General features: G+C 32.3%; 1 protein-coding gene and 1 long non-coding RNA gene across 6 annotated transcripts; one reads left to right on the top strand and one right to left on the bottom strand.

Annotated features, from left to right (window-relative positions):
* Positions 1-1,783: 1,783 nt before the first annotated feature.
* On the top strand, positions 1,784-10,092 carry LOC134259698 (uncharacterized). Its single transcript, XM_062742287.1, has 4 exons — positions 1,784-1,802; positions 7,967-8,213; positions 8,528-8,667; positions 9,781-10,092. Exons 2-4 carry the CDS (start codon positions 8,071-8,073, stop codon positions 9,828-9,830), a joined length of 333 nt encoding a protein of 110 aa, XP_062598271.1. The 5' UTR covers positions 1,784-1,802; positions 7,967-8,070; the 3' UTR covers positions 9,831-10,092.
* A 506-nt stretch (positions 10,093-10,598) lies between these two features.
* Positions 10,599-15,375, bottom strand: LOC134259699 (uncharacterized). 5 transcript variants are annotated; one of them, XR_009990399.1, is made up of 7 exons: positions 14,917-15,375; positions 13,813-13,956; positions 13,552-13,644; positions 13,262-13,435; positions 13,020-13,120; positions 12,308-12,454; positions 10,599-11,570 (listed from the first exon to the last, which is right to left on the bottom strand). It is a non-coding gene; the product is annotated as an uncharacterized LOC134259699 (long non-coding RNA). The 5 variants fall into 5 exon arrangements; XR_009990400.1 differs by having other exon boundaries at positions 14,932-15,375; XR_009990402.1 differs by having other exon boundaries at positions 15,057-15,375.
* Between the last annotated feature and the right edge of the window lie 6,835 nt (positions 15,376-22,210).

The following is a 22,210-nucleotide window of genomic DNA, read 5'->3' as shown; positions in this document are numbered from 1 at the left end:
GACCGACAGAAAGGACAAAAAATTATATATGGCATGTCAAACGTTGCAATATTTGATAATCTTGTGATGTATATTCAAAATCTTGTGATGTATGTTCGAAATCTTGTGATGTATATTCAAAATCTTGTGATGTATGTTCGAAATCTTGTGATGTATATTCAAAATCTTGTGATGTATATTCAAAATCTTGTGATGTATGTTCGAAATCTTGTGATGTATATTCAAAATCTTGTGATGTATGTTCGAAATCTTGTGATGTATATTCAAAATCTTGTGATGTATGTTCGAAATCTTGTGATGTATATTCAAAATCTTGTGATGTATGTTCAAAATCTTGTGATGTATATTCAATATCTTGTGATGTATATTCTAAAACTTGTGATGTATATTCTATAATCTTGTGATGTATGTTCGAAATCTTGTGATGTATATTCTATAATCTTGTGATGTATATTCAATATCTTGTGATGTATGTTCGAAATCTTGTGATGTATATTCAAAATCTTGTGATGTATGTTCGAAATCTTGTGATGTATATTCAAAATCTTGTGATGTATATTCAAAATCTTGTGATGTATGTTCGAAATCTTGTGATGTATATTCAAAATCTTGTGATGTATGTTCGAAATCTTGTGATGTATATTCAAAATCTTGTGATGTATGTTCGAAATCTTGTGATGTATATTCAAAATCTTGTGATGTATGTTCAAAATCTTGTGATGTATATTCAATATCTTGTGATGTATATTCTAAAACTTGTGATGTATATTCTATAATCTTGTGATGTATGTTCGAAATCTTGTGATGTATATTCAATATCTTGTGATGTATATTCGAAATCTTGTGATGTATATTCTATAATCTTGTGATGTATGTTCGAAATCTTGTGATGTATATTCGAAATCTTGTGATGTATATTCAATATCTTGTGATGTATGTTCAAAATCTTGTGATGTATATTCAATATCTTGTGATGTATATTCGAAATCTTGTGATGTATATTCTATAATCTTGTGATGTATGTTCGAAATCTTGTGATGTATATTCGAAATCTTGTGATGTATGTTCAAAATCTTGTGATGTATATTCTATAATCTTGTGATGTATATTCGAAATCTTGTGATGTATATTCTATAATCTTGTGATGTATGTTCGAAATCTTGTGATGTATATTCGAAATCTTGTGATGTATATTCAAAATCTTGTGATGTATGTTCAAAATCTTGTGATGTATATTCAATATCTTGTGATGTATATTCGAAATCTTGTGATGTATATTCTATAATCTTGTGATGTATGTTCGAAATCTTGTGATGTATATTCGAAATCTTGTGATGTATGTTCAATAATCTTGTGATGTATATTCGAAATCTTGTGATGTATATTCAATATCTTGTGATGTATATTCGAAATCTTGTGATGTATATTCTATAATCTTGTGATGTATGTTCGAAATCTTGTGATGTATATTCGAAATCTTGTGATGTATGTTCGATAATCTTGTGATGTATATTCGAAATCTTGTGATGTGTGTTCTACAATTCAGTGATGCGTGGCAGGACCGGGAATCGAACCCGGGACCCCTATATCACTAGTCAGGTGCTCTACCTACTGAGCTATCCAGGCCGATATCCACGCCCCTAACCATTACACGTGCAATAAAATTGCATGACGCAACAGAAAAGTAAGGACAATTTTCATTGGTTAGAAATAACGAAAGTAGCCGGAGCGTCGTAATGCACACATTGACACAACTTCGCAAGCATGAAATTGGCGAATTCAACCTAAAGTCAAAATTATAGGTAATAGAAAAATTGTTTTGGTATCAAGAAGCACTAAGTCAGTCATAACGTGAAAAGTGGGAATCAAGAACATTAATTTGATTTGTTTGAAGGTACATCAAAAACAATTTAGTGGCTTATTCAGTTATTGCTGGACTAAAGGATGTTTTATCCTATTTTTACGTCCTCATATTGTAGTGATGTTGATTAATCGGTATGATTTATTCTATATTGGTGCTAGTTAGAATAATCTAACTGTGTCTCGGGACAAACTCTCACCACGCAGGGTTCGAAATTGCATGGCCCAATGCAGCTGCATTGACCGTAGCACTAGTCCAGGGACGACTTTGCAATAAATAAATAAATAACACGACAAATTTTTAGGAGAAGGTGAATGTCAGGAAAAGATTAATTGCTATGCATCATTGCATTCACAAATTTGTCCAATTATTTTCATAGTAAATGTATTGAGCCGGGCTCATTTACAGGATAATGAACAAGGACTGTGGTGACAGTTTAAAATCACGTTCAGACGTTTAGAGAATATGTAATACACACAAAAATATCTCAATGGCATGTATAATATTAAATAGTTTTAAAAATAAAATAAAATATAGCTAGAAATTAATAGCGAAAAATATTTATCACGTATCGTTTTGGGGTAATCCGGTTTTATATACAAACAGAAGTAAATAAACACTGATGCAGCAAGATTAAGGTCAAACGTCTCTGCACTGATGTGTCCTCAGCGGTGAGATTTGCATCAAGTCATTAATGATGTTCCCTGCATTTGTTTTAGCCTGATAGTACAACCTTTATTTATAGAATCAATCTAATTCAAATTAGATGTTAGATCCGCTTGCATACTCGCTACACTAACATCTAACAACATCCCGTTGAGGGTCACGTCAGAGGTCAAATTCTATCAATTAATCAAATCGCAGCTGGCAAAATCATCATATATTGTTGAAGCAAATAAATCTTGAGGCGTTCCGAATTTAACCTCTTACGTGACCCTCAATGGGTCATTTGGGATGACTTGTTAGATGTTAATGTGTTGAATATGCGAGCCGATCTACAATCTAATTTTAATTATATTGTTTATAGAATATGATGCAGACAGGGATACCTGGTGAAAACCTTTCGCACCCGTTGAATTACTTTGTAAAATATTAGTCAAAGGAGCCAGGAAAAAATATTAAACAATTTAATATTATGATAAAAATATTCAATTTACTATTTCTTAAGGTGATTTTGTTTTCTCAACAGCGGCTGGTCACGTACCATACTTTTACTCGTAAACTCAATTTGGCGGTGAAGAAGCAGCATTTTCTGTTGCTCACCGTCGCTATAGCTGAGCATTGCTCTACGAGCAATGTGCCCGGCTAAAAATCATAATATTTGTAATGATATATCATATTCTAGACTTGACATACAATAAACAATGATAAGAATTATTGTCGCATATCTGCAGTGATTTTCTTTGATCTTTCTGTGGTGATAATTTATCCCATATCACATGTGTGATAATACTTTCCAAACATGTTTCAAAGTTTTTACACTCTTTATCATACAGTTTTAAAGGACAGTTTTATGAGCTCATAAGTATATTAAATGGTTAATTTATCAAAACCTGCATTTAAAAATTCAGAAGTCTTAAGTTAAACCAAATTGTCCAGGGTATTCTTAAAGGTATGTCAAAGGTCATGGTTAAGTGACTTTGTAAGGCTGGTATTTTTTCTTTAGTTTTATGGCAATCAGTGCACATGGTAAATATCATAAAATTACCCCTTAAAGGTCTTATGCAAGGAGATAGCCAATCAAAATGAACAAATGTAGTTCTATGTATGATGTATATAGAGACAATAATATTTCTTTTCTTTTTTCATGAACTTTACGTAGGTCTACAGTTTTAATGTTGGACTCATGCACTAGGAATATCATATCAGCAGAATTGTGCCACTGAATCAAAGGGAACTCTTTTTTTTTTAGGTACGCATGATCGATGTAACTTCCTTGATGGTGTGTTGGCTGTTTGCCCATGTGTATTTCGGGGTATAGGTATGTTTAGTCTCAATTTTCTTTCTTAAAAGCTGCATAAGGGGTATATTTTTTCTGATCTCAAATTTTGTCTAAGCATTAATCTTTTTTCTCATTCATGAATTATCTGCTGAGAGTCTAGTTAATTAATTTATTTAATTAAAGCTATATAGTAACATATAGTGAAATTATTTCCTTGTGTGAGACCTAAAGAAAATCAGGTTACTCATTTTTATGACAATTTCTTTGATTTCAGGAGTAGCCTCCCCTTTTAAAGATCCAAAATGGTGATTTTACAGTGCGGCATGCAGTCTGTCATCAACGAAGAGTTTTGACACCTGTAATACCCATATTTCTACCATTCACCTCTGTAACCTTTGTTGAGTTCATCAGACTGGTAAGAAAAACAATATTGTTAATTGAAATAATTTTATCAAGATAAATAAAATAATTAATGAAAAAAAAATTACATGAACAGACTCCCTCATATAAGAAAATGTCACATTTTACACATTGCAATTATACATCATTTACATTATCCACATTTTCCCCATTTACACATGCAGTTGAATAGATTTAGTGCTTAATAATACATAGCAACAATTATTACATGAATCCTAAGACAATTCACAAAATACATGAATGCATTAAACTGTGAAATACAGATTTCGTACATTTAATTAAAATGCACAACATCAGTACCCCCCCCCCCCCCCCTTCACAATCTAAAAACTTTCTTTTTAATTCAAAGTCACTAGGCAACACTAAAGATTTCCACTTATTGCTTTTCAGTCCAAGACAGGAAGTTGAGGAATAAAGTTGACAGGACATCCTGAACTGTCCTCGCTACCAGCTTATGAGGGAACCAGCTGCAGTGGACAAAGTACGTTACATCATAGAATAATAGGTAAGTCTCCGGAGTAGTGTTTGTAGCAATTCTCGTACTTGGTCCTGCATCGAAGATTCAGGACTATTGATATTTATCTCTGCATGGTTTGGTTCTTCCCAGAAACATGTTACTGGTGGTGGTCCCTATATTCTTCTGGCTTTTGTGGTGAGGAATGTTTCATTTCTAGCTCTTTTCTGATCACATTTTGTCTATCTAGCTGTTTGTCTGTCTGTCTGTCTGTCTGTCCATCTGTCTGTCTGTAAACTTTTCATATTTTCGACTTCTTCTCTAGAACCCATTGACCAATTTCAACCAAACTTGCCACAAAGCATCCTTGGGTGAAGGGGATTCAAGTTTGTTCAAATAAAGGGCCACACCCTCATTCAAGGGGAGATAATTGGGAATTAATGAAAATTTGATGGTATGTTTTAAAAATCTTGTTTTCAAGAACCACTGTGCTAGGAAAAATGAAACTTATGGAGAAACATTCTCAGGTAGTGTAGATTTAAATTTGTGCAAATCATGACCCCCGGGGGTAGGGCGGAGCCACAATGGCTGACCAAAGTTTAACATAAAAATATATAGGAAAATTCTTTAAAAATCTTCTTCTCAAGAATGACAAAGCCATAATTGATCCTATTTATATGGAAGCATCCTCAGGTAGTGTCAATTCAAGTTTGTTCAAATCATAACCCCCGGGGTAGGGCGGGGCCACAATGGAAGATCAAAGTTTTACATAGAAATATAAAGGAAAAATCTTTAAAAATCTTCTTCTCAAGAACAGCAAAACCCTGATTGATCATATTTATATGGAAGCATCCTTAGGTAGTGTAGATTCAAGTTTGTTCAAGTCATGTTCCCCGGGGGTAGGACGGGGCCACAAAGGATGATCAAATTTTATATAGAAATATATAGGAAAATTCTTTAAAAATAACCTTCTCAAGAAAAGCAAAGCCATGATTGGTCAAGGGACTACTTTTGGATTTAAACTTTTCAATAAAAAACCAATTTTTACTTTTTCCTAGCCACAGTGCTCAGGTGAGCGATGTGGCCCATGGGCCTCTTGGTTTTTTTTTTTTTTTTTTTTTTAAAAATGATCAATCATTAAATATAAATAAATCAGTTGTTAAAAAATTTGCTTCATATTTGAAGTGCTTTAAACCGACCCTTTGATGAAAGTGACCAGTGTTTTTTGCACCTTGGAAGGTTTATTGGTAAAATATAAGAAGGAAGTTATGATTTTGGTGTCACTATTGTTGTTATTTAAGTTTGATTTGATTTTTATATTACGAGTATTATGAAACTGTTATTTTGTTACTGAACGATGGTTAATTTTAATTGTGAACAAATGTACAAAGATGAGGAGTATAATATAGTTGGCTATGTATATTGCCCAATTTTTGAACATATTATGTAATAACTAGTGGGTATTGTTTTTTTAACAAAAAACACATGTCTCCCCTTCTTTAACAACATTAACAAATGCAGTTTTACTATGAAGGTGAAAAAGAATAATGCAGTGCATCTTTCAAGTCTTTTATAGGATCTAAAGTTATTGTCTGGTCTTGCTTTTTTCTTTTGCTTCTTAAATGAAGAAAATGGTCAAGGTAAAAAAAATTGATGTAGTGTATTTAAGCTTAAAGTTGTCTTTACTTGTTCCAAATAACAATCCTAATGTCAAGAAAGGTATCAAGTTATCAATTCAAATATATTTCATATGAATGTTTGACCTTGACCTAATAATAATTGGATCAAGGTCAAAAATTTTCATCACATAATCTCTCCATCTTAGTGTCCTCTGCATGTTACAAGTTTGAAGTCTAAATGTCAAAAGATTCTCAAGTTATGTTCAAAACATGTTTTTTTTTTCTCTATTTGACCTTGGGTCAAGGTCAAAGTCCTTGTGCACTAGATCTTGTTTTTAATGTCTTCTTTCTATGTTACATGTTTGAAGTCCTAATATCATAGGGTACTCAAGCTATGACCTAAAATCTATTTAGATGTGAAAATTTGACCTTGACCTAATAATATTGGATCAAGGTCATATAATATGATCACATAAACTTTCTCCAATGTGTCCTCTGCATGTTCCCAGTTTGAATTCTAAATCTCAAAGATATCTCAAGTAGTGGTCAAATCATGTTTTTCTATATTTGACCTTGAACAAAAAAAGGGTCAAGGTCAAAGTTCTTGTGCACTGCATCATGTATTTAATGTCTCCCTTCTATGTTTTAAGTTTGAAGTCTTAATATCAAATGGCATTCAAGCTATGGCCTAAACTCTATTTTGTTGTGAAAGTTTGACCTTGACCCTATAAACATTGGATCAAGGTCAAAAATTTTGATCACATACACCTTTCTCCTATGTATCTTCTGCATATTCCAAGTTTGAAGTCTAAATGTCAAAGGTATTTAAAGTTATGTTAAAATCATGTTTTTTCTCTATTTGACCTTGAACATAGAAAGGGGTCAAGGTCAAAGTTTAGGTGCACTACATCTTGTATTTAATGTCTTCTTTCTATATTTTAAGTTTGAAGTCCTAATATTAAAGGGTACTCAAGCTATTGCCAAAACTCTATTTTAATGTAAAAGTTTGACCTTGACCTTATATATAGATCAAGGTCAAAAATTTTGGTGGCGGACACTCCGCCTTAAGGTCATCTATCTAAGTTCCAAGTATGAAGTCTTCAGGTCAAAGGGTATTCAAGTTACGGCCTGGACAAAATTTGGATGAAGAAGAAGAATAATAAGAAGAAGAATAAGAAAATCGACAAAAACAATATGTCTCCCCTTCGAAAGGGGAGACATAAATATTAATAACAACCTTTGAATAATTGGAAAGACAATATTATAAATATGATAGCATTTTTGTACATGAGCATACATTTTTGAAAGGAAAAATAAATTATTCAATTGCATTAAAAAAAAATTTTGTTTCATATTCTTGCGAATTATCAGATCATTCTTCTATTATTTAAATACTCTGTCATTATGAAACCTTGTTAATAATTAAGTAAATATTAATTGTACATTTGCACCAATTTTTACATGTTTGTGCAAAATTATATACAGGAACAATTCTGAACAAATATATGCAAGTGAGTTGTAAATTTGATATGTAATGCATACATTACAAAAACCCATGACAGTGTTCACTAAAATGAAATGTATGGACTCTTATATAAATACTTGGTATATGTGATATGGATATTATGGATGATATTTTTGAGAATGACACAAGTAATGAAATTTTTCAGCATTGAATTGGATTCTTGAACCAGAGCCATGTGAACCTGGTCCACCTGTACCTCTCATTGAAGACCTGTTAACATCACCAGAGTATGTTCATTCTGATACCCCTATGGTATGGTTACAGCATGCATTATCCCTGAATCCATTAAAAGAGCTGCATTGGCAACGAAACAACCCAATGTGGTCGATTGTAAGGAAATATAGCATATCAGCTTCCAACTTTGGTGCAGTTCTCAGTTCTAAGCAAAGGCGGTAAGACGTCTGATTAAATTTTTGCGAAAAAGACTTTTAAAATTACAGTCAAACTTTGTTATCTCAAACCCATTATCTCATATTTCATGGATATGTCACAGTAATTTTGAAGTCCAAACCATTTATAAAAGACTGGGACATTTTATTCTTGATAACTATTTATGTGTTATTCTTGAATCCATGGATATTTCCAACATTTTTCTTGGTCTCATTGAGTTTGAGATAATGAGGTTCGACTGTAATGACTAGATATTTGTACATAAAGATGCAGGAAATATAAGATTAATAACCAAAAATCATATTTTTTTCTCCAGATTGACATTGTCACTGAAGAAACAGCTGATGTCGGCTTACAATCTGGAGTCCATCAAGGCTGTTGCATGGGGTATCACTCATGAAGATGATGCTTTGAGAAAGTATGAAAAGGACTTAGATGCAGCTGTAGAGCAGTCAGGTATACAGCACAAAATAATATTCCTTCAATCTCTGACATGTTAACATTCATTGTGTCAAAACAAATAACAGGACTTATCCTGGTGACAAACAGAAATCAATTACTGAAGTCTAATTGTAAAAAAAAAACTAGAAATATGTCCATAGGACATGAATGCCCCGCCGAGGATATATTAGTAAAGCAACATGAAATTTGTACATGTATAAAATTTGATCAGTTTGGTTCAGGCAGGGCTTATAGTTAGTTGGGAATAAAAATGTAGGTCCAGCATCCAAAGCAAGTCTGGTAGTGTCCATCCCTAGATGCATCATCCACGCAAGTTTGGTTCAGGTAGGGTTTATAGTTACTTGGGAATGAAAATATAGGTCAGATCCAGCATCCGAAGCAAGTCTGGTAGTGTCCATCCCTAGCTGCATCATCCATGCAAGTTTGGTTTAGGTAGGGCTTATAGTTACTTGGGAATGAAAATGTAAGTCAGATCCAGCATCGAAGCAAGTCCGGTAGTGTCCATCCTTAGATGCATCATCCAAGCAAGTTTGGTCTAAGTAGGGCTTATAGTTCCTTAAGAATGGACCTGCTCCAAAAACTTTAATTTGGTCACTCATCTGGAAAATGTAGGTCAGATCCAGCATCCGAAGCATGTCCAGTAGTGTTCATCTCTAGATGCATCATCTATGCAAGTTTGTATCAACATGTAAAGTTTGATAACACCATCTTGAATGGTATGTTTAAAACTGAGCTAAACACTATTTAAGAAAAGTCAGGTCAAGGTCAAAAAATGTTAATGCAGTTGCATAGCTCTCATCAATATCTATCAGCATATGAAGTTTGATGAAAATATCTTGGATAGTTTCTTTGAAACTTAGCTTTGAACAGAGCTAAACACAAAGTGGGACGGAAGGACAGAAGGACGGAAGACGGACATGACAAACACTATATGCCCCGGCCATATTCATGGCGGGGCATAAATATTCAGTTACCAACATATTCCAGAAAATTTGCTTTTTGAAGTGGAAGGATTATAAAAGCTCTACTTAGACTTTGTTTGCATTACAAAATCAATTGTATTATGGTTTGTTTGCATTTAGTAGTATTATAATTTTTTCTGAAAAGGATATGGTTGCATGAATCCGGAGTGTTGGGAGCTTCACCTGATGGCTTAGTTGTTCGACCACCAACATGCAGTGTATTTTATCAAACTCCAGAAGCCAAAGACGCCATTCCTAATATTGTAGAGGTGAAGTGTCCATATACAGCATCGTCTTCAACAGTAGCAGATGGGGCACAAAATTTGAAGGATTTTTCATAGGTAAATAACATTAAAAATCTGTATTGTCCAGTACTTTGAAATTAAAAATCTTGGTGAGTAAATGATTTCAAAACATGTATTAATTTACAAGTGCAGCTGTTCAATATGGTATGAAGATATTGAAAAAGGAGGGGATATGTACTGGTATAACACAACTTAAGTGTTTTTTGATTTTTTTTTTAGATCTTAAACAATATCCCTGTGCCTGAAAACCAGTCACCCATACTATCATCAAATTCAAGGCCAGCTACACATATGTAACAAAACATTCTGCGACTTAATTGTGTGGACAAGAGTAGACTGCATTGTGATTAGAATAGTAAAAGACATTGAATGGACAGCAAATGTTCCAAAGCTGATAGATTTCTACATTAACATTTTCATTCCAGCACTGATGGAAAACTGAGTTCTGGTTTGAACTTCTTGACACTTAGTTTTGTACCTCTAGAATTTTCTAACAATGGAAAATGGGTTATCATGTTAAATGTGTTGAATGTTCCTAAGTCTCATAAATGTATGATATGATATGTCACAATCCATCATAAAACTTCTGGCTTATAAGACTATTTTAAATAGCAATGATGATTAATAAAATCTATGTACCACATAAAAAAAGAATATCAAAATTTAGAATCATTTTATTAATGAATTGAAGATGTTATTCTCAAAGTGAAAATGTAACATTTTTGTCTTTCTTAATAGATAAATTGTTGAAAACATGAATTTGTTGAGTTGTGCTTTAAAGGTAAATATACTTTAAACTAGAAATTTAAAATTATAAGTAAACCCTCTTCCAAATTATATTGTCAAATGAAGAATCGAATTGCCAACCATTCTTGTAATAAATCCATGCTAAACAAAAGGGATTTTCATTTTCTGAAGTACATGTATTACAACATACTACAAAGTTAACAAATATAACCATTGACATTAATAACAAATCAAAATTTGCTTATCCCTTGCACTTTGGTATGAATATCTTCACTGTTTAGTGTATACTGTCACACGCCAATGCAAATTTATAATAAGTACATGTATCTTTAAGTAATTTCTTTCAAAAGTGGAGCTTGCAAGTTTACAAGACAAGAACAGAGTTGAAATATTTTTGTTGAGATTGGTCTGTAAGTAGATGGTATGTGACGGAGAATCTCGTAATTCTTTATCCTCTCGTTGGCTCTTTCCACATGAATAAGTGCTTTAGCAATCTTGTAACACAGTGCTGCTTCTTGTATGGTAAACTGGCCTCGTGTCGATAAAAGAGCTTTTATAATTAAGCAGACACCCTGGGGCAACTGGTCATGAATGGTGAAACCTTTGACCACCAAAATAAGGTCTCCAGCTTTGAACTTTCGTAAAACTTGGCTGTGACGTACAATAGCTACATCAGAAGTAGAACCTGGGTACAGCATGGAGCAAAATGTAAGTGCACCATTTGGAGGCACGCAAGTTACTGCTTTAAAAGTATGGCAACTTTTGTACATACTGTAGGCCATGGCCTGATTATCCATATGTGTTGGGATGTCCTGGGTTGTTTCATTTGCATCCATGGATGCTCTAGCAGAGGAAAAATCCTCAAAAGATTTTGGCAGAGACCCTGAAAAAAAGTTGGAAAAAAATTAATTTGATTATTTGTAATTGTGTAAAAAAAATTGTGTTACAGTCAATCTTTCAAGAATACAATAAATTTAACTGCATTAAATTTTTGCAAGTCATTATGATAAATTTTAAAACAAACCTTTGCATTTAAGCCGACTTGGAAAACATTCTACGCTACATTCTACACTACGCCATCAGACAGCATCTTGTATACGGAAAAGACCACTAATTATTTTCCCACAGAACTCCATACAAACCTTAGGCCCTCTCAGTACTTTACTATGACAATTTCAGATAAATCTTTAGCATCATTTCAAACTTTGTTCTAAGCCCTAACAAAAAATACTGAAAAAAATATATGGTCCCATGGCGTTTATAAGTCAAAATTGCAGTTATTTTCAACTTATAGAGATTCGCAGTAAATAACACGCGGCATAAAAAATTAACCCCCACTCCTAAAATCTTCCCTGGCATTTCTATAGTTTCTGTAATATTCCTTCATCCCATCATTTATTTCAAAGGTCATTAATTTTACTTTAAAATGAAAACAATTAAATACCTGATTTCAGCCAATGGCGTAACGCCTACCCATTCAGTATTCGGTTTAATGTTCCATAACAAACAAAGCCATGTGTGCATCCGGGGATTTGGTGCTCTCATTCCTATACTTACATGTACATACTTACCTGTCCCAGAATTAGTCAATTGTGGTAATTTCAAAGACTATACACCTACCTGTGAACATGTATGAAATTAGAGTCCTGTGACTTCAGTGTATTGGATACTGTGACCATCTCAAATGATGACACCTTACTGCTACCAGCACAATTCAAAGGAGTGAATGACGTCTGGGCCCGTGATGATATTTGGATATATTGGTGACTGTAATAAATAAAATATTTGTACAATGAATTGTTTTTGTGCTTTGATGTTAATAAAGTGATATTAAGTCAAAATTGAGTCAATAATTTCATAAGGGTGGATTCTACCCAGAATTAGGTAAAAAGCTCCAAAATTGGATAAATCATAGTTAATTAAGCAATATTCAAAGGTTTTAAAAAGACTGATATAGAATTTTTTTATGCTTATGCAAAGTATATTTTTTAAGACTCTGATATACTAATTGATTCTTATCTAATCCCTCCTATTGCTTAAGTATGTACAAAAAAGTTTCCCCACCCCCCAGTGAAAAACACTTAAAGAAATAGCAGGTGCCCCCTTTTATTTTTGTTTACAATTAATTTAGACAAGTTTAAATCAATCCTTTTGATAACAAATCAAAGTTCAATGTCTGTAGTCTTATTACAATCAGAAGCTACTTTTTGAATTTCATTCTAAGAAAAGGAGAATTTAAATATTTTTTTTTAAAAATTAAAGAAAAGCTAAAACTGAACCCAAAATGTACTTTACAATAAGAGGCTGGAAAGTTAATAAATAAAATTTTTACCTGCAATGTACAGAAAACTGTCCGACAAAATACATCGGGTGGGTAGGGAGTCTCCATTTTCTTCTTAATATATAGAGAAAATGCCCCTGCTGATCAGAGACCTAAACTCCCAAATAATAACAAAATATGTTAACATAACAGTCAATCTAAGATGTTCATCCCTCAATGGCAACAAGTTTTTATTGCAGTAACTGAAATTTTTAGGAAATAGGAAATCACAATTGGAATTCCTTTAAATGTACCTTCTCTTCGTTGTACATGTATTTAATATCGTGGATTGATATTGGCTTCCTTTTACTAGACTCTATTTTTAGGGCAAGCAATTCCTTTTCCAGTTGTATTTCTGTTGAGAGGCGCTGCATTTCTTGAGTACAGTTAAATGTGCAGGATGCTGAGTAGTTGTGCTCTGATATCAACTGAAAATATATTGTAAATCATGTACAGTTAAAAGAACTTTATATATTATTAAAAATTATTGAAAATGTTTCAGTGTTGGTCATTTGTCATCATTGATGTTTTAAATGAGCTTTACTTTTTCTTGATATTGACATTTGGTGCTTGTGGAATCTGCAACTGGTCCATCTGTGAAGATGACAGGGACTCCTCACTTTTGAGTTTTTTCCTCCTTTGTAAAATAATTAAACTTGAATTATTTTTTATTCAGTTGTAAGCTACTCTGTTTATACAATTACATGTACCCTTTTAAAGATTTTTAGTAAAATATTCTCAATTAAACTCCACCCACCCACCATCCAAAATATGATGTCGGTCATATTTTGAAAAATAATTTCACCTTTTTGTACATTCAGGATCGGAGAAATCCATGGCCTTTCCTTCATTCCATGCAAAATATGCAGGGTCCCCCTCCTTCTTACCATCCTTAAAGTGGCAGGAGCAGATGCGATCATTCTGATCTCCTGGTTGGCGATCAGCTCATCTAAAAATATACATTGTTATACCTTTAAAAAATTGTGCCTATACAAATCTATACAGAAAAAAGTCTAACATTTTTAATGTTTTGCTGAGCGGGCATAAAAAATCGATGTTGGACCGCTGAGTGAGATGTTGGACCGCTCGGAGAAATGTTGGACCACTTACGTCACAGAATGGGCGGAGCTTAATCTCATTTTCATTCTTTGGTTTTAAAAAGTGACAGATCTAATGTTACATTAATATAGTACAAAATACATGTATGTCAAAAAATATATAATAAAATGAAAGGTATAACAAAACATTTATTGACAGAGTTCTCGGGCAAAATGCGTTTTGTCGGACCCTCGAACCAAACTGTCTGCCTTCGGCCTAACGGCCTCAGGCAGACTGTTTGGTTCTTGGGTCTGACAAAACGCATAATAGGTTCTAACTCAGTCGTTGCCCTCGAACTCAGTCAATAAATGTATATTATACAAAGACTGAGTGAAGGAGAATTAAAAAGCAAAACATGTTCATTTAGCATGTTATTATCAAATAGCCTAAATGACTTATTTTTTCATTATTTTTTTTTTAATGTTACATTTACTTGCAAGTACAAGATAACCATGTGCATAACATTAACTAATCCGAGATTCCTCTGACTCTAACCCCCGCTTTTATATTGTGACTTGTGCGCACAAGTCACAATATAAAAGCGGGGGTTAGAGTCAGAGGAATCTCGGATTAAACATTAACAAACGGTAGCAGTATTTGGTAGTAATAATACGAAATAAAATGTCATAAAAACAGCTGTTAAACAAAAATTAATCTTGCTACAAATTGCACAGTTTTTGTAGTATGTACTCTTCATTATTCTTCTGCTATATTGATTACTACGAGATTTTACTTTTTAGCATGCATGTGTATAAATACTGTATCTGACAGTGACAATGCAGCATCGTGACATATCGTTACAAGTACCTACAAATTTTGTCAATACATCTACGTTTTAATACTGAGTTTTTTCCCTAGCAGGCCGAAATATCTCCATCATGTCACCAGGAACAACACTCGTGCATCTCGTAATTAGTGTTGCAATAAACAAACTGATGTGTTTTTTCTCACCTGCATGGTTTTCCCGACGCTTCAGCTACTTTCGTTATTTCTAACCAATGAAAATTGTCCTTACTTTTCTGTTGCGTCATGCAATTTTATTGCACGCATCACTGAATTGTAGAACACACATCACAAGATTTCGAATATACATCACAAGATTATCGAACATACATCACAAGATTTCGAATATACATCATAAGATTATCAAACATACATCACAAGATTTCGAATATACATCACAAGATTTCGAACATACATCACAAGATTATAGAATATACAACACAAGATTTCGAATATACATCACAAGATATTGAATATACATCACAAGATTTTGAACATACATCACAAGATATTGAATATACATCACAAGATTATAGAATATACATCACAAGATTTCGAATATACATCACAAGATATCGAACATACATCACAAGATTTCGAATATACATCACAAGATTATCAAACATACATCACAAGATTTCGAATATACATCACAAGATTTCGAACATACATCACAAGATTATAGAATATACATCACAAGTTTAAGAATATACATCACAAGATATTGAATATACATCACAAGATTTTGAACATACATCACAAGATTTTGAATATACATCACAAGATTTTGAATATACATCACAAGATTTCGAACATACATCACAAGATTTTGAATATACATCACAAGATTTCGAACATACATCACAAGATTTTGAATATACATCACAAGATTATCGAATATTGCAACGTTTGACATGCCATACAAAATTAAGATAATACACATCAATTTTGTTAACTATAAACATTTATGAAACCGTTTAAGCACATTTGTAAAAGGGTGTAAAATCTTTGATTCAATTAAATGTAAAAACAAAACAGGCATAATTTTTATTTAAATGGAATTATTTTCTGTTTATTTTAAAAAGTTTTTATCAAATCTTACGACAAGCTAAATAATGACAATATTCCCTAAAATGCTTCATTATTTGATTTTTTATTAATCTGTTCAGAGAAACGCACATTATTTAAATATCAAAATATTTCGTTATTACTTGATTACGAAGTGTTTGTTAAATATCACGTAAATATCGCACATAAATACCATACAAAAATAAAAGTATATTCGGGAAAAAATGAATATAATATTTCAAATTAATGAATTTTATGAATTTTCTTATCTGTGTTCTTGACAAAGGGTTGCATTGAAAATTCAAGTTATGGCTTATCTATAGATGATTCATTTAATTTATGACACACCACCCCTTCCACCATTTAATCTGTTGATTATTTCAAATGCTTAATTGCTTGTGAAAACTTTATCGTCAAATCCCAAAAATAAAACAAATTTACCCCCACCAGCCTTAAAAAAGTTTGTTAATAATTACAGTTGCATATTGTATGTGTTCTATAGAGCAATATACGCACATTCTACCTTAATATAACGTAAATTGAATTTTCAGTACCATTAAAGCATAGACGCATACGTTCTAAGTTCTATGTCTAAGCAACAATTTAAATGGGAAAAATTAGGTGCACAATTTCATACAGTCATGTATTTCTTGCAAAGCAACAAAAATGGAAATGGATTCAATTTCGACCAGTGTCTTGGCACCCAACACCCACAGCCCTCTTTTTTCTTTAACGCGATGTGGAAGACAATCCCCCCATACATGCAGCGCAGTGTCTATTTTTAGAATTATTATTCCTACGAAAAATGATATTTTCTTCTCCAAAATGTTTAGCTTGGTATACAATTTAGGTGTATATAACGATTTTTTCAGTTGACGAAACACTATCAGTTCAAACAAACAACAAAATACAAACTTTAAGATAGTTTTGTTTCAGCTAGATTTACGTTCCGAATGATAACGTGCATTACACTTAAAACTATGCAATATTAACCAATTGCTCAAAATGAAAGCATTCGATCATTAAACCACAATTCTACTTGTGAATAATATTATGTCAATTCAATTTTCAAATCACACGGATGCACAAGATATTGTGTAAAATATGTTCACATTTGCATGTGCACTTCCATTTGCATTTCTGCACACTTGTTACAGAAAAAAAGTCATTTTAAGAAAAAGTGTTATTTCTTCATGTTTTTAGTTTTAATTCATTAAGATTCACTCGCAAATCTGTTCAAACAGCTTTATAATTTAATTCTAAATGACTTTAAAACATGGTAACGTAAATATTGGTAACGTAAACATCGGTAACGTAAATATCTTTCTGAGATTTATCGTAACTTTTAATGCTGTTTAATTATTCCAATGTTAATTAAAGACATATTCTAGTGCTTTTAAGTGTAAGGCAATATGACCCATAGGAAACAGTGTAGTTATCTTACTTAATTTGTGAATAAATACTAACACGTAAATATCGATGAATTTTTTAATCATTGGACTCGTGAGAAAAGGGGTTTTTTTTTATAAATACCATTCCATGCAATGAAACAGGCGTTCATGATGTTAAAAAGGTACAACTTAATCTTATTGAGTCAGTTCAGCAATCCTTCAAGTCCATTTGAGTTTCCAAATAGAAAAGTATTAATTTTGCGGTGACATCAAGATTTGATAAATATATTAAAATTTTTAAAATTTGTTACACACATATGTGTGAAGGGTGTGATATTCAGAAAATATAACTCAAATGTAAGACAATCTTACAAAGATAAAGATATGTAAGTGATTTAAAACTTCTTTTAATACTTCTTTTAAAACTTCTTTTTGGTTTAAAATAAAAAATAAGCTATGATTGGCGACAGTAACGTAAATATCGATTTCTGCTATTAAATGCGATTTTCGCCTAAGACAGTCATTTAAGTTACAACAAACAATTGTTGTATTTTAATCAACAACCAACGATGGTCCATATGACTGGCAGAAAATAAAATTTATTATAAATATTATTAATTACTTATAACACGGTACATTATTTAAAGCGATTTGAGACTATAATTTGAGAATGCGTGGTGTATGTAAACCAATCGCACAAAAAAACCAACATTAATTATATTTATCAAGCACAATTTCCATGAATATGAGAGTCATTCAACAAAATTTTGCCCTTAGTGCAAAAAAATACGAGGACCTAAAATTATGAGCTTTTTGAAACCCACTTCCCCACAGTCATGCAATTAAAGACTGCAAAGTTATTGTTGACAACCTACAAGAACGATCACGTTACACGAACGATTCCGAACGATTAACGCACGATAAAACCTAATACACGAACGATTCTTTGCGCACACGATTCTACACGTTACACGATCTCACACGATTGCTAACGCAAAAGCACGATTCTTCACGCATAATAGTACAAAATATTTAGGAATGTATGTTTTAAAAACCAACTTAGTCTTAATGATTATTTTTGATTTCGAATAATGATTTATTGTGCTTATTTTAGACTTCAAATAATGATTGATATAATATGACCGACAAAAATAAATACTCGGTGATATTGATATTTCTTGAACTAAAACATGAAAGAGTTATTGATTAATCTAAATTACAAATAAATATTTACGTATGTCTTTGAGTTAAAAATACCTTCTTTTTGTTTAATACGAAGATGTTAATGAAGATGCACCATAAACTTTGGTTAAATTGGATTTCATAAAATGCTGCGATAAAGGAGGGATAAGACATTTTTTTTTAAATGAGCCAGATTTGAAAATGAACTATAAGTCAAATCCAAGTTTCCATTTGTAAATCTCAAAAATCAACATTTCCGAGGGGTTTATCAAAAAATTCTTGGACTACTGCCATAAAATTTAAACCACTTTAGGTACATCAATGAATTAAAAATATCTAGTTAGCATCATCTGAATAAATAATAAATTAGAGTTTTCATTTTTTAAAAAGATAAATTAGTAATGTTTTTGTTAGCTATGGTATGGCCAGGCTGCGCAATCTCCAACACAACGTTTTAGCGGCCTAAGTGTAACTAAGAAAAACTCTTTTGTTATGAACATTTGACACCCAAATATCCCGTTAATTCAGGTATGTGTTGGGACACAATTGTTCCATAAAATATAAATTTTTTACTTCATTGTGGATGTTCTATGAAATTTTATCGTAAATTTCGTATGGGGTGTCCAAAAAAAAGGTCCTGAAAATGACGTCAAAAGGGGGAGTTGTTCACTTTCCAACATTTTATAAAGTTTAGCTCCTGAAAATACCGGTATAGACCTAAGAAATGTCTAAACTGTCTACAGAGAAATAACATGCATCCAGAGGACTTATCTTCTAATGTCAAAATAGATTCAGAGAGAAAAGGAATGCATAGGTAATGTTGATTTGTACATGTAGTAAAGGTGTGAAAAATCAATCACGTCAAAAAAAGACCTTAATCATGTGTTGTAGATATTAAATTCCCAAACGCAAAATATGCTTGCACAATCAAGTGAGGATCTCACACATTGTTTAAATCCATTTGAAATATTAAATTCATTACAAACCACTGTTCAAAACATTGTAAAGTCATATAAACAAGGCGGGATTAAGTCCTTACTCAGCTCCAGACAATTTCATCAAAAGTGTATGGGGTAAAAGAATCAGACGTTGAAAAACATTTACCTTGTCGGACATCATAAAACTAAATGGTGACAACGCCGGGTGATCATCTAATGTCGTTATTATTTCATAATTTCGTAATTTGGCAAATATTGAATGTATCAAGCTAAATTTTTTAACATTTCTTTATTTTTTTGTTGTTGTTGTTTTATGTCCCATAAAAATTTTAAAGCACAGACTGCATACCCCTCCCCAGTAGTACTAACTTAAGCTTCAGTCCACGGACTTTTTAATAACCCCTAGTATTGTAGAAATCATTTTTTTCAGAAATTATAAAAATTATAATAAGAAAGCTCAAGAGATAAACACTGATAATCCAACCCCCACAATCATGCCGTCGTACCATGTAAATGTACATTAGCCAAATAAATATTTATTTATGCATTGAAAATTGTTTATTTAACACTTATTTCTAAAAATGTCTATTTCTTTGTATTGTTTTTAGAATATTTCTCTAAAATGATCAATCAACGTAATCAACAACAATGAGAAAAAAAATCACGCTGTTTGACAAGAGCTCAATATTGTTCGACTCACTATTTTGATTTTTGCAATCGATAATTCATTTTCTTTTATTAATTATGTAAATCATGTTCCATTAATTTTATTTTGATTTAAAAAAAAACAAACAAGGTAATGCTTGTTAAACAAATAATATTCCGATAGAAATTTACAAAACGAAATTTCAACGTTTCTTAACGCACGATCACGAATGATTAAAACTGCAATCGATTGAGTCTCATTCACACATGATCTTGCAGGATACCCCAACGATTCTACAAGATTGTTTCATCAACAATAACGTGGCAGTTACTGCAATGCATATACCTTTTCCTATTTCAAGCGTAAAAGCACTCCTATACCATTTCCCACTAATCACGCATTTTCAAAATTACCTTTTTTTCTTCAATTTAATACCAATTTCCTAATTTTATGCCTAACAACACGTTAACAGGAACGTGCAATTACTTACATGTACTGAAATCTTCATAGCATTTATGAGATTTTTGGTATTTTAATTCCGATTTTTTTTTTTCATTTCCGATACTTATTCTTTTCATTTCCAGATTTTTTTAAAGGTACCTCTTCGACAATTTAATGTTTAAAAAGTATGTAGAAATAGAATTTGTAAAGTATGTATTTGAAATATATATTAAAAATATTAAAATAAACATTCATGTACATGAGTGTGTGTGTAGCATTAAGTCTAGATGAAAAGTGTCTGATGAAAATGCATTTTTTTTCATGGCGAAGACTTTGGGTATTCTTAGACAATTCCATATCAAGATTCTAATGCTTTGTTTTGAGTATTTTTTTTACTAATTTTGTACAGGGTATTTCACAATATTTGTCACACATCTAAATACTAGTAGGTAGCCCCGTTGGGATCCTGGTTAGAATAGGTCCTCAGTACCCCCTTGCTTGTCGTAAAATGTGACTAAATGGGGCGGCCCTTCGGATGAAACCGAGGCCCCGTGTCACAGCAGGTATGGCACGATAAAGATCCCTCCCTGCTCGAAGGCCGTAAGTGCCGAGGATAGGCCTAAATTTGCAGCCCTTCACCGGCAGTGGTGACGTCTCCATATCAGTGATATATTCTTTAGAGGGACGTTTAACAGTATACAATCAATCAATCTAAATGGGCATAATCTTAATATCGAGAATGATATCAAAAAACCATAGGTGAGTATATTGATCTAAAATTATGAAAAGTATTTGGGAAATTATATTATACCATGAAGTAACTGATGATATAATCAGTGATGGATTAATATCAGTTGTTCTCAAAATGAAGTAAAACTTGCGGCAAAAAATTCTTGTAATTTTTTTAATAAGAACGATATCCTAAATATTGCACAGAGTGTGATTATGAAAAATATCCAGACCAGAAATTGCTGTAAATTGCTATCTAGTTTTTATATATTTAGAATTATTAGAGAGTTTGAACAAAATTATAATGTAAAGATGAAAAACAGTTAAACCATCCCCCCAATTAAAAAAATCAAGGAGAGATGAGAACAATATTGAAGTGAGTTAGTGTATTTTGAAATTTGAGTTAGGTGTGTCTGTACTCCAGCATGCTAGAGGTTCACGGCGAGATACTTTTGACTTGGCGCCGCGTAACCTCTAGCATCCATTGTAAAAATTCTCGCCGCTGAAACCCCAAGTGGAAATAAACTATTTAATTAAGAAATAAGGATTTGTATATTAACGAATGGTACAAAATAATAAAATACTCAATATTTACAATAAAACTTACGCATAAAACACTGTTAACCTCTCATATTAGCAATAAATCCATCATTTATAAATCGAGGCAGAAATTGAAACAAGTCGTCTGTTTAAAATTCGGCAATGGAATTCAGAAAATCTGACGAAACGAAACTAGTGTAATGCAACGAAAATTTCATTTTCTGACAAGCAATCCGCAAATCGAAAGTCAAGATTTGAAGTCAAATCGAAAGTTCTTCTGGTGACAAATTGGAATAATGACACTTTTCATTAATTAACAATAATGCACACTGATTAAAATGGGTTTTATTATTTCTTGTGACTTTCATACCCCCTGCAAACACGTAG

Source organism: Saccostrea cucullata, unplaced genomic scaffold (assembly GCF_032062105.1).
Source record: "Saccostrea cucullata isolate Sc308-1 unplaced genomic scaffold, CSIRO_AGI_Scuc_v1 ctg818, whole genome shotgun sequence".
NCBI lineage: Eukaryota > Metazoa > Mollusca > Bivalvia > Ostreida > Ostreidae > Saccostrea > Saccostrea cuccullata.
The sequence above is the reverse complement of the archived record's forward strand: the minus strand, read 5'-3'. Positions and strand labels throughout refer to the sequence as shown.

What these genes read in the sequence shown, in the direction of transcription:
- LOC134259698 (XM_062742287.1), top strand. Translation starts at nt 8,071, where the DNA reads ATGGTATGGTTACAGCATGCATTATCCCTGAATCCATTAAAAGAGCTG. An exon ending in CTCAGTTCTAAGCAAAGGCG is followed by an intron (nt 8,214 to 8,527) that starts GTAAGACGTCTG and finishes TTTTTTCTCCAG; the next exon opens with ATTGACATTGTCACTGAAGA. An exon ending in TGCAGCTGTAGAGCAGTCAG is followed by an intron (nt 8,668 to 9,780) that starts GTATACAGCACA and finishes TTTTCTGAAAAG; the next exon opens with GATATGGTTGCATGAATCCG.